At 42.3% G+C, this 13,988-nt stretch overlaps 1 protein-coding gene across 4 annotated transcripts in view; it reads right to left on the minus strand.

Moving 5' to 3' along the window:
• Positions 1-13,988, minus strand: part of Myb (MYB proto-oncogene, transcription factor) — a 38,834-nt gene that overhangs the window by 23,378 nt on the left and 1,468 nt on the right. For 2 of the 4 annotated variants that reach the window (XM_052751157.1, XM_052751159.1), the window contains exons 2-9: positions 10,383-10,500; positions 8,661-8,732; positions 7,014-7,106; positions 6,555-6,775; positions 4,531-4,768; positions 3,074-3,154; positions 2,619-2,723; positions 467-724 (exon numbers count right to left, since the gene is read on the minus strand). In XM_052751157.1, coding sequence (XP_052607117.1) covers positions 467-724; positions 2,619-2,723; positions 3,074-3,154; positions 4,531-4,768; positions 6,555-6,775; positions 7,014-7,106; positions 8,661-8,732; positions 10,383-10,500 — 1,186 coding nt within the window. Of the gene's footprint in view, positions 1-466; positions 725-2,618; positions 2,724-3,073; positions 3,155-4,530; positions 4,769-6,554; positions 6,776-7,013; positions 7,107-8,660; positions 8,733-10,382; positions 11,340-13,988 lie in introns of those variants that run through there. The other 2 variants (XM_052751156.1, XM_052751158.1) reach the window with 2 other exon arrangements.

Below are 13,988 nucleotides of genomic sequence, written 5' to 3' on the forward strand. Positions count from 1 at the left end.
TGAAAGGCTGTTTTAAGCTCCAGGGAAACATAATTCCAAATGTGCTGTCCAAAAACAAACAAACAAACAAACAAACAAACAAAAAACAGCAAAAGCAAAACAAAACAAACAAACAAAACAAAACCAAAAAACAGCAAAGAAAAATTTCTAGAGAATCATAAAGAAGTAAGCAAAATACAAGAAATTCTGTTTAAAAATAGCTCAGACACAGTGCTTATCCTGAGCCCTTCTTGGTAAGTCAGAAATTCATTATTTTTTAAAGGAATTCACATTTGGAAGGCAAAATATGGAAAGCTGCCTCTTGTGTGGGTAGCATCCGACCTCAGGCTGCTGAGCGAAATGGGTCCTTTCACTTTCCGTGAACATAGGCCCAAAGCATACTTGCTATAGAAAATGGCAATGACTTATGTTATCAGTCTCCATTCCTCTTCCAGAAACAGTAACGCGCCTTAGCAATTCTACTTACAGAATCTATAAATTGGAGTGTTTCTGCAAATTCTAAGAGGTTCTTAACGTTATCCAGAATGGTGCCCTGGTGGACGATCATGCACCTGGCTGGTGAGGCGCTTTCTTCAGGTAGAGAGCCAGGATCTGCAGGCAGAGAAGGAGTGGAGGAGTGGTGGTCTCCCAAACAGGAAACAGGTGCACTGTCTCCATGAGGTCTGGTCTGGTCCACAATGGAGGTGCTGTGCCACCCGGGGTAGCTGCAAGTATGGTTCTGTGTCTGAGGAAGGGGGTGTGTAGAAATAAGGATGGGGGAAGAAAGGAAGAAGAAACTTAGCAACGATGTTGCACAAGGTATTAGATGCTGTTGGAGGCAAGATAAAAAAAAAGTAGTTGCTTCATCCAAACTCAGGCCCGCCAGACAGTTGTCAAGATGTTTCCTTTCTGACCTCTTTGCAATAGCCCTCTAGTTTATAACTACAGGATTGCTTCAGCTGCCCTGATGTTAGTCCAATGTAAAACCTGGGGACTGCTAGAAAATACACAAGTCTTGGAGTGTTTTAGAAATCCATTTGAGTTTAATTTGCAAACTGCCCATGTTTGCTGTGACTTAACAATGATCCTGTTTGCATTCAAAGCCATTGAAAGGATTGGATGGCTAGAGCTGCTTTTATCTGGACATATCATGTTGCATCTATTCTTCTTTTTTTTTTTTTTTTTTAAGGCTACAGGTTGCACTGACGCAAGGTGGGACTGCAGAGTGTATGTGGTTAGGAAAGTAGATCAAGTTAACAGAAATCCCCTTATGACCATGCAAGAGGAGAAATTGCAAAATATTAATTCAAGTTCAAAAGTGGTTGAACACCCATATGCATGCTATTTTATTATTTAACAACAACAACAGAAAAGGAGAATCCCTACCGGGTATCGCTTCTCTCATCCTCACTTTTTGGGTAAACTACATATGCTCCAAAGTGCAAGGCACTTTTCCAGTTTGCTGCCCAATCAAGGATTCAGAAATGGCCCACATGAGGGTTAGCGCTGTGGCTCAGGGGAAGAGTGCTACCTAGCATGTGAGAGGCCCTATGTGCAATTGTCAGTACAAAAAAGGAAGGGGTGGGGCTACTGGGGAGATGTCTCAGTCTGAAAGGTGATTGCTAGGCAAACAGAAGAATCTGAGTCTAATCCACAAGTACACACACAGCAGTTCAAGTCTGTAACCCCAGTGCTGGGGGAGAGACGAGCAGAATCTTGAGCTCATTGGCCAGCAAGCCTAGGTTACAAAATACAAAAAATTTTGAAAAAATTAAAGTTTGAGACCTTGTCTCAAAATATAAGATGGATGGCCAGCAAGATGGCTAGGCAGTTAAAAAAAAAAAAAAAAAAAAAAGAGCCCATGGTAGAAGAAAAGAATTGATTCTGGAAAGTTGTCCTCTTACCTCCAAAAGTGCGTGTGAGCATGTGTGCACACACAGACAGAATTATAATAAAAATTTTGATCTAGAGATCTATCAAGGAAGACACTTGATGTCAACCTCTGGCCTGGACACATGTGTGCACATACACCTGCATGCACATGTGCACACACCTATGGGAACATGTGTGTGTATACAGAAACACACTATCACTACCAATAGGAATGGGCCTCACAGCTTTCATACGTGCAAGTGAAAGATAGGAGCAAACATTTGAAGAAGTGGCTTATGTATATATTCCTTTTTTTTTTTACATGTATATACGAAATATGCATCAAATTGATTTTGAGATTGTAAACTATGTAAATATGGGCTAAGAAAATAACATTAAAAGAAAAAGACTCAAGCAAATGAGCACTACATGTATATAGAGTTTTGCTAAAATGCATAAAATGCAGATTGTTCAGATCATTTTATCTTTCTTAGTCTTCAAATTGATGAACGTCCTTTTGAAGGAAACAACGGGATGCTGATGGTCACAAGTGGGTACTGTGGTCCTGTTATAAAACAAATGGCTAAGCTACTTTTAATTCGGTTCAGGCACATTCTGAGACTAGTGGATTTTTATTAGTAGCAATTTCTGGTGTGAGCATTGTTAGCAGATACACAGAACTTGGCTGGCACAATCTTTGCAAGAGGAGAAACAGGCTAGAGAAGAGAGCTGAGATAAAGCTTCCCATCACAGGGTAATACTCTTACTGGTAACGTCTGCTGTCCTTTGAGCTCATTTTCCGTTGACATCAGGAGCAATTCTAATTCCTTTATTCGCTTTTCTTTCTCGGGGTCTTCATCATTATAGTGTCTCTAGAGTTACAAGCGAAGCAGGGAAAGACAAGGTCTGAGTGAGGTAACTTACACAGCCCAGAGAGCTTCCATGTGAAACCGCCCACACACTATTCACCACCACTTGCTCAAAGTAATATGGGACTTAAGGCAACCAGGAGAAAGCAGAGGCCAGAGCACATGCTCACGGATGCATCAGAAAATTCCAGAAGCCACCATTGGTAAATGGCTGTCCCACAGTAGGTCCTCAATGCTGTTAGCTTTTCTTTCTATTACAGATTGTAAAATATGTGCTTATGTGGAAGAAGTAAGGGATTCTTTAAAAGCGGTGTCTTGCTCAGCTAACAGGTTTGCCCATCAGACAATCTCACCTGTATGGCTGCAGCAGCTGGCTGAGGGACATTGACTATATTTACATGCAACGCTACAGGATATGGAACGTGACTGGAGACCTAGACCAAAAAGCAAGACAAAGACCAAGTCATTCACACTTACAGGTGCTTCAGGGGGACTCATGTGTTCTGGGACCGAGGGGGAAAAAGGACTTGGTTGATAAAGGTCACTGAATGATTAAATAACCAAAACAAAACTTCTCTAACTTGAAATTTAGCCAGGTATTTATAAATGGCTCAGTAGTTCAAGAAACAGGGAAAGAAGCCCCAAGGGTCTTTCTATCCCAACAGAAAGCATTCCTCAATCAGAGAAAAGAACAATGGAAAAAAGTATTCACGGATGTGTGAAAGAAGTTTTGAGAGACATCCATACCACTAGCTGTTTGTCACCAGGGATATTTTTCTTAGAATAATGTTGAGTTTTAATAAAAAGCACAGAAGCTTTTATGATAATTCATTCACCGGAGACCTTTCTGGAAATTCTGTAGTCAAATCTAAGAAATGGATAGAGCCAAGTAAGAACTATTCATGAATATGTTTTACATAACATTTGCATATGATCTTTGTAATTCTTGTCTTTTCTTTTTTTTTTTGGAGACAGGGTTTCTCTGTGTAGCCCTGGCTGTCCTGGAACTCACTCAGTAGACCAGGATGGCCTCCAACTCACAGAGATCTGCCTGCCACTCCCTCCCAAGTTCTGGGATTAAAGGTGTGTGCCACCACTACCTGGTGGCAAATTTTGTCATTTTTTTTAAAATCATCAGTTCTATGATAAGCATTTCTTGATATTCTCCTTTTTAGCCTTCTCTCTCACATATTATAAAGGATTTCTTTCCCTAGCTGTGAATGTCTAGAAATGGGGAAGGAATGATACCAGTTCAAATGAGGATAAAGGGAGATGTACAGAATCGATGTCACAATACTCTTGACTCAGAGTAAGAAAGTAAACATTTACTGAATGTGTAAATGAATACATTTCCCTTAGATCATTGCCAGAACTGGATTTATAGTCTCCCTTTGTATTTCAGAGTTTAGCTATCAGCTCTTTGCGATTTAAATGTAATATTACATCCATTTTTCATTTTGGAAAAGAAAAATATTGGACTGTAAATCTACCTGCATTCACCCATTGTTAAGACACGGCAATATTTTAAGGACATTTACATTCAAAGGCTAACTTGAAATAGGTTTGGAAAAGCAAGTTAGAATCAAATGACTTAGATTCTTTCAAGCACTGCTTCCATTCGGGAAAAACTACTTACCACTCTTGTTTCCAGAAATATAAGTCAGACTCAAGTCTATTCAGTGGGTCTAGCTGAGGACCCTCTGTGACCATGCTCATGCAGTTTCTATGAAAGCACACAACCCTAGAGTATTTTTGTGACCTGGAACCGCCATAACCATCTCTCTCCTCTAAGTTCTCAGGAATGGCTTACATTTTGTGCTTCGGAAATGTGGTAGTAGGGATAGTCGCTGTTGACTGACGGCTGGCCAGTTGGAGAGAGCTGAGATGAAGGTGGCGGAGCATGAGCAAAACCCATCAGGTGCTTGTTCTTCGGGAAGCTGGCGGCCACTGGTGGCTGACTGGCTTTGGAAGGCTCCTGCAGGTAGCCTTCCTGTTCCACCTTCCGGCGCATGGTGGAATTCCAATGATTCTTGATAGCATTATCAGTCCTGTGCAGAAATACACCACATAAAAACTTCACCAAAATTTTAATTCAGACTATAGTTAATTGACAGAAAACTGTTTCTAAAAGAAATCTTCTCCATGGTTTCACTAACTAACTGCTATTTTCCCTTTTTAATTGTTTTGGTCTTTTCTATCCTGCTGCCTAATTGACAACCCATGGATTTCTCTTACGACTGCAAGCTGGGATGTGTGGAGTTTTCTGCAAATGTTGCTTTCTTTTTAGCATTTTGACTCCTTAATAAAGGCATATGCTCAATATAATAACCCTTCTCTAGGTTCTGACTGTTCCTGTGCTACTGGACTTTAATACACCTTGAAGTCCCAGCTGTTATAAAGCCCTTATGTTGTGGCTTTTAGCAGGGTTGAGACACTTAGCTAAGCTTGAGGACAACAATGACAAAGCCCCAGTGCCCACTCTTATAACTCTATGTACAAAGTTTGAATAAAAAAACCTCCATCACCTTTTGGAAACCACTCCCATCATTCTTATAACTAGACAAAGAGGATGATGCGGTAATGGCATTCTCTACCACCCTCAACAGGATCCCAAATGAAAGATGCTAGGCCCCAGCATATTTTCTGCCTTTTGGGAGGGGTGGGTGTTGTTTTCCTGAAACAGTAGTCTAGGCTGGCCTTGAATTCCAGATCTTTCGGCCTCTACTTCCTGAGTGCTGGGCATGATTACAGGCATGTACTGCCTACCACACTTGACTACCTCGTAAACTGTTTACTAGAAACTCTTTCCGCTCTTGGGAAAAGTTTCTCAGCTCAAAAAAAAAAAAAAAAAAAAAAACATTTAAGACACCCTTTTGCTATTTCCATGGGGGTGGGGAAATGTATGTTTAAAAAGAGGAAGTTCAGATGCCCCTTTAATTTTTAGAAAAGTCAACAGCATATCCTGAGGCCACATGGGAGGAAAGACCTCCTTTGACCAGATCCATGACTTCCTGAAGCTCTCAAGCCATGAGAAGCAGGGGGAGAATGCTTTGGTGCTCGCTATACGGGGACATACTGAATAAGCCATCTCTGCAATGGTCTTTTGTCCACTTCAGGGTTAAGAAGGTCAAGAATAAAAATACCTCATATTTTTTCATTCAAAAGTTTATAGTGAAAGTATTTCTTGGAAACAGATAAAAATCAATTATATACATAATATTTATTTATTTATTTATTTTTATACATAATATTTAAATATAAACAAGGGGTCAAAGGTGAGCTTTCACAGTTCTCCTTCACAAAGGGGTCATTTCCCTACCTTGTTCAGTAAAAAGAAGATACGACACTGAAATTAGTTCAAAACCTGAAACAGGCATGATAATTCTATACAGAATTGTCTATATTCTGTGTGTTATATTACTACATTGCTATAGCAGAGGGATGACCAAAGTGATTGCTGGTCACTCAATTGGTTGGATGAACTCAGACTACAACCAATTTCTGTGTTTTGGGTTTCCCTTTCCCTCTGGGTATCTAGAGTTCTTCCGCTTACACAATGCTTTGACATTCATGTTACTTGACCCTAACATTAGCTCATGAGATAGATCATTAGTTATTTTGCAAATGGAGATGTGCAGGTTAAGGATAGAAGGCTTGGCCCGAGGCTCATAAATAATAATTCCAAGATCTCTTCCACTTCTAAAATGTGACGACTCTGGTTTACCTAACAACATGCTTATGATTGATAGAATGTAATTCATCTACACCCTCCAAATGTTCAATGGCCATCCCCTTGCTCTTCCCGATCGATATATGTTTTTGACAAAGAATTACCGTCCAGGCAGTAGCTTTGCGATTTCGGCCCATCTGTTCCCTAGTCTCTTGTGTGCCTGGTAAATGATTCTGTCTTCCTCTTCTGTCCAGGAGGTTTTCTTAACTTCTGGATTCAAGTGGTTGTGCCACCTCTCCCTACATTGTTTTCCAATCCTCCCTTTCAAGTGCTTGGCAATCACGGACCAACGTTTCGGGCCGTATTTCTGTACAAGCTCGATCACCTTCAGATAAACACAAAAATAACCTGGGTTTTAATGTTACAGAATGAGTCAAGGTCATCAAGCTTCAATGTTACAAGATCTTTAGAGAACTAAAAAAATCCACTTTCATCCACTGGACATACAGGAGCAAGCCCTTGACTTTCTGTTTGGACATTCTCACTGCTGCCCTGGGGGTGAGAAATGTGTTTTAGGAATACTCTTAACTACAATTCACACATCGAATGGAAACAGAACTTACTCTCTGATCTTCTTCTTTGGTCCAGGGACCCTTGATGAGTTCAGGGTTTAGCACCTTCTGCCACCGGTGTTGACACTGCACATCTGTCCGGTTCTAGACAAAGAACGCACCATCACAAAGATAAATGTGATGAGCGCATGAAGACTTCGTTCAATAGGAATTATATGTGGACAATACATAGTGCCAACATTGAGGAACATTTAAAGGCATGTAGAGAGAGCCCACCGATCCCACCCACACTGCTTCCAGACTAAAGACTGTATCTAAGTTGCAGCTAAGATTGGAGCCTGTGACTCATGAACGAATAGATGTGTCGCATGAATAAAAGGGACGTCTTATTGCACACATATGTACTGACTTAACCTTAACCCAAGTCTGTGGTTTGTATCTCCATGGCTTAAGGTGTGCTAGAGATTCCATATTGCTAGGTTTCAATGAAAATCCACTTGAAAGAATTAAAGTGCCTCCCATTCAAACCAAAAGACCACCAGCACTTATATTTAAGAGGAACGAAAACAGTAAAAGGTTCTCACTCTCTAAGAGCTTACAGTCTTAGAAGAAGGGAAAGATAAACACGGAACTGATCATCACAGAAGGCTGAAACTACTTATCTGCAAGAAGAGAGAGACAGAAGCAAAGGGCTCTTAGGGTTCAGGAGAGGAGGACCCCTTAAGATGGGACATCACTTCCTGCAGAGGCATCCAGGGGTTCTTGATATGGCCTTTGGAGGATGCTCAGAACTTTTAACTGGGGAAGCAAAAAAGAACACCCTAGGGGGGCAAAATCCCCAGGAAGAAAAGCCCAGAGGAGAAAAAGCAGAAATGAACGCAACCAAACCTGCTTATGGGGAGGAAGTAGGAAGCAGAGCGGGTAGTGGAGGGGGAGAAGAGTGGAACCCTAAGTTGAGAGCAGATAGGAGAGCCTTCGGGTGTCAGGCGAGGAAGCTGACTGGCTTTGTGAGCATCTATGTCACGAAGTTTAATTGTCGTTGTTTGTTTATGAGGTGCCGGAGATCAAAAGCCCAGGGTCTCAGACACCCTAGGCAAGCACACTGCTAGTGAGGACTGGCTGCAGTCTAGGAAGCTCTACCAGCTAATCGTGTCTGGATCTGGATCTGGGGGAAAAGGTAGGAAGCCGCTGTGAAGGAGAGGGCAGGGCGGCCACCCTGTGGCCAGACTGTAGGAATGAAAAGGATGAGAAGGACTGACTGTAAAGGACTCTTAGGCTCCTAACTCATCATTTAGATGGGGGCTGGGAGGGTAGAAGTCGAAAGGCACTCTAGAATTTTAAACCCATATACCAAAACATAGGGCTTTGATTAAAATTGTTGAATTTGGAAGCTAACTTGGAGAACATACGAAGTTTAAAATTCTACCTTGTAATAGCCCATCAGAATGTTAGCTTATGTTATCAGTATAAGTTAAAACAAAACAAGAAGCAATTTTGGGGGAAAAAATCAAAATCTCTTAATAGTATATTTAGAAACATCAATTATATGTTGTGTAGTCAGAAATAAAAATTATGGAGGGGTCTCTCCCCCTTATGTCTACAGGAACAAATACACAGTATTTTAATAAACTCTCCAGGAACTTCTCTTTAAATCCAGAGGGGGATTTTCGGTCACAAAGGAAACAATAACTAACTTACCGGCAGGTAATTGGCGATCACTTTCCAGTCATCTGTCCCATTCTGTTCCACCAGCTTCTTCAGCTTTTCATCCTAAGGCATTTAAAGGCAATCCTAGGATATCAGTGGTCTACTGAATAGCGCTGTTCAAGTTATAATGAACAGAGGAGCCAACCTCATGATCCAACCGGGGGGAAAAATAGCTTCCAAAAGCATCCAAATAAAGCCAATATTAATGTAATAGACTGCTCTGAACACAGATTTAGTTACATGCACACTAAAGCTTTTACTCTGACACAGCTGTTGAATAGTTCTATAAACAGATTCATATTGTCATCTATAAAATAGGAAAGGCAGTATCAAGAGGGTTATCTGGAGATTACACAATAGCATTATGCAAAGCAGTGAAGGAAGCCTGGCATGTGTTAGTGTTTAATAGATGGTGACTGTTGACACTTTTCCTGAATGGTGGAAAGTGAATTCCAATGTGAAACTTAGTTGTCATTCAACCAGGGCAAGAGATAAGACTGTGAGTGAGATGTTTCCCATTAGCTCAACTTTATTCATATAAAAGTCAAAAATACTTTACATATTTAACTTGCAGGTGAATTTAATTCAGTAAAGTCACTAAGGCTTTGTATCAATATGTTCAGAGTTTATGAATGACCAAATATATCAGAACATGGGAGACACTGAACATTCTCAAGCAGTTGGCTCTATCAGCTCATCATCATACACTGGTCACCATTCTACTAGATCCCACATGCCTTTATAAACATAGTTTTCCTGGGTTTCTGCAATGAGACCCTTCACACATAATACAAGACAGACAGGAACTGGGAAACTGTGGTTAACAACAGAGCTTCCATATCCCAAGGGAGCAGCCCGGTGCCTGATCTTGGTAGGTGGGACATGCATTTCCTAGGTGCTTCCCTGGGAGTCTTGCCCACCTGTTCTCAGGAGCTCCCAGTTTTAGAACACAATGAATTCCATAGTTCAATAAAGAAGAAGAAGAAACCTTTCTTCATACATTAATGATTTTGTTCTTGAAAGAAGTGGGCATATCTTCACCCATTACTGGATGTCTTTAGAATAATATTTCACATACATAGGTCTGTGAAGTATTATATATAAAGAATATTAGATGTATATATTATGGCAGGATGAATTCTATGACTGTTTTAGTTTATGAAGTAGCAATGTCTTACTTTATCTAGAGAACGTTTGTTACTATCCTACATTTTGGCAAGTGATTTTGGGTTCAAGGAACACAAAGATGAAGAGACAATTTAGTCTCAACCCTCAAGAGATGTGCAGTGAGTGTGTTGGGAAAGACATACATGTAGCAACATCAGCAAAGCCAAGCATGCACTCAGTGGCATGGGAACACAAGAGGGTGCAACCAGCCTTAAAGATGGCAGCCAGTAATAGTTACACAGCACACACGATGTGTTAAGACATAATGAAAAAGCACAAAAAGTGGTGGGGCTCCAGAATGAGAAATTGACAGGCAAAGCATAAAGGGGAAAGCTGAGAACATTCACAGAACAACAAATGATTTGGAAACAGATAGCAGAAGGAGCATACTGGCAGAGGTAAGGGGGGAACATTCTGTATGGCATGCCCGGATAAAGTCTCCAAGCGTCTTCAGATGAGCACAAGCAGCTGAGCTAAAATTTCGGTTTTCACCCATTACAGACTCGACAGTTTTCTTCACATGTTTTAATAAAAATGACTAGTTACCTCTTCCCTGGTCCACCTAGTTTTCCCCAAGTGACGCTTTCCAGATTTGGGAAGCAGCCCATCGTAGTCATGGTCACACATCTCAATGTCTTCATCGTCCTCATCGCTACTGTATATGCTGCAGAAATAAGAATGGACAGACATGGGCTGGAAGCAGAGGATCCAAGCTATTGGATGATGAAACTCACACAAAAACTCTTGAGTGAGCTTTCCAAGGTCTACAAAGACCCAAACTTTGCAAACTTGCGCAACGGGGTTATTTTCTGCATTCTGTTGCTGTAGTGTTTGTAAACTGGTTCTGCTGTTACTGGTATCCACAGAGACACCAGGAGCCCTGGCACTTTCTCCTGCTCTGCATGTTTGAACCTGCTCTTACTGTTAGACCAGTGACAAAGTTACACATCTGGCAGCTTCCCAACCAATGGACGCCGAAGTGTGAAGCTCAATGTTAAGGACAATCAAAGGAACAAGAGCCCACGTCCTTTTATATAAGTGCACACTCAAACTCCCTGGCATATGTCAAATCATTTGAATAGTTTCTTCTACACAACGAAACAATCAATTATGTCCTAATAGAGCGGCATTCTGTTTTTTTTTTTTTTTTAAATCAAGACAGAATACATTCAAAAGCATAATTGTGATCATCCCTTAAAGGCCATAATACTAGCAGGAAAAACAAGAAAACAAAAACAAAAACTAGGGGTTTCAAGACTCCTTTCCCCAGGAAAGGATACAGCCATCAAACTGTTCTGTGATTAACATAAACAGCAAATCATTCAAAACTGAAGGTCTGGCCGACCCAACTCGTGGCTGTGTTTACAATGCTGTTTCCAAAGTAACTAAGCACATTGCCGGGGTACTGACTAGTCAGAATCCTACCTACTCTTGTTTTCTCTGTCTCTGACTGAATGGCGTCTAAAATATCTTACAATGTACCTAATTAAAAACCAAGGGGTTCCCCCTGACAAAATCTACAGGTTAAAAAAGTTACTGTTTTCAAAACAGCCTTTTCTTTTACCGAGTTGAGTAACACTGTGAGTTCTGATGACTGCTGAAGTAACTCCAAACTTATCAATCATACACTGAACAGAGTCATTTTGCAGTCTAGTTTTAGTTATCATAAAACTTAAGATATGAAAATTATACACTTAACAACTTCACTAAAATTCACCCTTGTAAAACCGAAAAACCCATCAAATCCAGACCAATAAAATGATATAGAACAGTTATCATATGAAAATTATTTTTTTAAAAAAGCAAATTTATATTCATAATAGCTTTTATCTTCTTGAACTCACTCACTAAATGTACACTTCCAGCTCCTACAAGTTAAACAAAAGTGTTTACCAAACCCCTAAAGAGTGATTCTCATCATTTAAAACTATTATTTTGGGCAGCAAGCTAATGGTTCTGGTTACACAGTGGCAGGATGTGATCTAACCTTAAAATAACATCACCAAAAAAAATCCCACTAAACTATATTCATTTTTTTCCACTTAGTGTCACTCCTTTGAACCAAGAACACTTTTCTTTTCTACAGTAAACAGGAGACAGTAATAATAATTTAAAAATTTCCTCTTCATATACAACAATGTTATAAAGACACAAAGGAAGGAAGGAAGGAAGAAGGAAGGAAGGAAGGAAGGAAGGAAGGAAGGAAGGAAGGAAGGAAAGAAGGAAGGAAGGAAGGAAGAAAGGAGAAAGAAAATCATAAGCCTAGAATTGTGAATCAGTATCTTTCGGTGACAATTTCCTTTTTTTGCTATGGAACTCCTTGGAAAGCCTTCCAAATGAAGCAGCCTTCCGTAAAGTATCAGGGATACCAAGAAAGCCAACGGGATCTGAAAGTGGAGCCACAGATTTAAATCTCATTAGAGTAGCCTTTTGAGTTTGGCGAGATCTGGAGATGTCACTTTTCAGAACTATGGACATTTTCCAAGCAAGTAATTGGGTTTTTCTCTAGTCAAAGCTTAAACTAAGAACAAGCAACATACTTAGTCACCCACAGGGGGCAGTCGACAGTCAGGTGAGGGTGAACTGGGCTCACAGGACCAGGGTTCTGGAAGCAAAGCTCCCGCCAGCCCTGGTTCTGTATGAACCCAGTTGTTTGATTTGGACTAATCTCTCTCCCTCTCATGGATGCTGTCTTACACATTAGGGCGTCGATTCTATTTTATGAGGTACTTTCCAGAGCGCACGTCTCCACTGTCTTCCGTGCCTTTTAAAAAGCGAGCTCTGAGCAGATGTGCAAAGCCAGAGTCTTGGGGTGAAACGTGGCATGTGACTCTTGCAGCTCCTGAAGGGCTATTAGAGGCAGTGGGGCGAGTCCAGTCTTGGCAAGGGGATCGCCTTCGAGCTTTGCATGCAATTTCCTTGCTCTGAAATGACCTGGTCGCCTCAGTAGCATGATTAATTTCGACAAAGGACCTGAAATAACTTTTCCTTTATCTGCTCTGACAAGATCTCAGACCCAACAGTCAAAGGACTTTCAAAGGCTGATTTCAGGCTAGATGCTCTCGACTCCTCCACCTGCGAGAGCCTGTGTGGTTACAAGAGTACAACTATGAATATTGCATTCTATCAAGGAAACAAACCGTGCAAAGAAACGAAAAAGAGTTGCTGGGGGGTTGGGAAGAGGGAGGGGAACGGGAGGAAGTGCCTGTGGCCGCTTCATGATTCTAGAAAAGGGGTTCAGACTCATTTCGCTGACCTGGTTAATAATCCCTGCCGAGTTGACGCTCGCCCTGCAAGAAACGGCTCCGAGCCCGCAGCCGGGTTTCTCTTCCCCCTGAGTCAAGTTCAAGGCTCCCGCCCCTCCCCGCCGCCTCCCCTCCGGGCAACCTGCGAGCCGCAAGGAACCTGCGCGGCCACGCCCCGTGCAGACTAAACCTTAAGGCACCGAGCCTGGGCCGCGCCTCCTCGGAGCGCCCTTTCCCAACTCCCTCCGCCTGGGTGCAGGTTTCAGCTTTCTACAAAACAGGTGACCCGGGTGCTGTCGGTTTAGGTCCCCAAAGCGAAAGGCGAAACGCCTTAAGGGGTGGCACTTGGGCCGGTGCAGCAGGCCTGGGGCCAGGCACTGGGAGCCAAGATCCAAGGTCTCCCCAATTCACCACCCCCGTCTTGTTCCGACGCCCAGCGGTTGCCGCTCCCCGCCTGGCCCAGCCCGAGGGTGCGCTGCAGGGCCCACGCCCACGCTCTCTGCAACTTCCCAGAGCCCGCGCCCTGCAGGGCCAGTACCTGCTGGTTCCAAAAAAAAAACAGATTAAGTTTAGCCAAAAATCAAACCACCGGTGGAAAGGCGGGCGGACAGACTTTGTCTCCACGGACTTTTGCGTGTGTGTGTGTGTGTGTGTGTGTGTGTGTGTGTGTGTGTGTGTGCGTTTGTTTGCCAGACTCCTTTCTGTAGGGTCGTCCCCTGGCCTTGCCAGAGGCGGGCTACCTAAGGCAGCTGGAGCCGAGTGCCGGGAGCAGCGGCGACCTCAGCTGCGTCCACGTGTGCGCGGGGCGCCTGGACCTCACTCTGGCCAGGATCAGAGCCGCGGCGACGTAGTCCCGGGGACGCTGCAACTGCCTTGGGTGTCTCCAGCACTTTGCGCCCAGTGACGG

This window comes from Peromyscus californicus, unplaced genomic scaffold (assembly GCF_007827085.1).
Source record: "Peromyscus californicus insignis strain IS unplaced genomic scaffold, ASM782708v3 Scaffold_22__1_contigs__length_63687245, whole genome shotgun sequence".
Taxonomy (NCBI): Eukaryota; Metazoa; Chordata; class Mammalia; order Rodentia; family Cricetidae; genus Peromyscus; species Peromyscus californicus.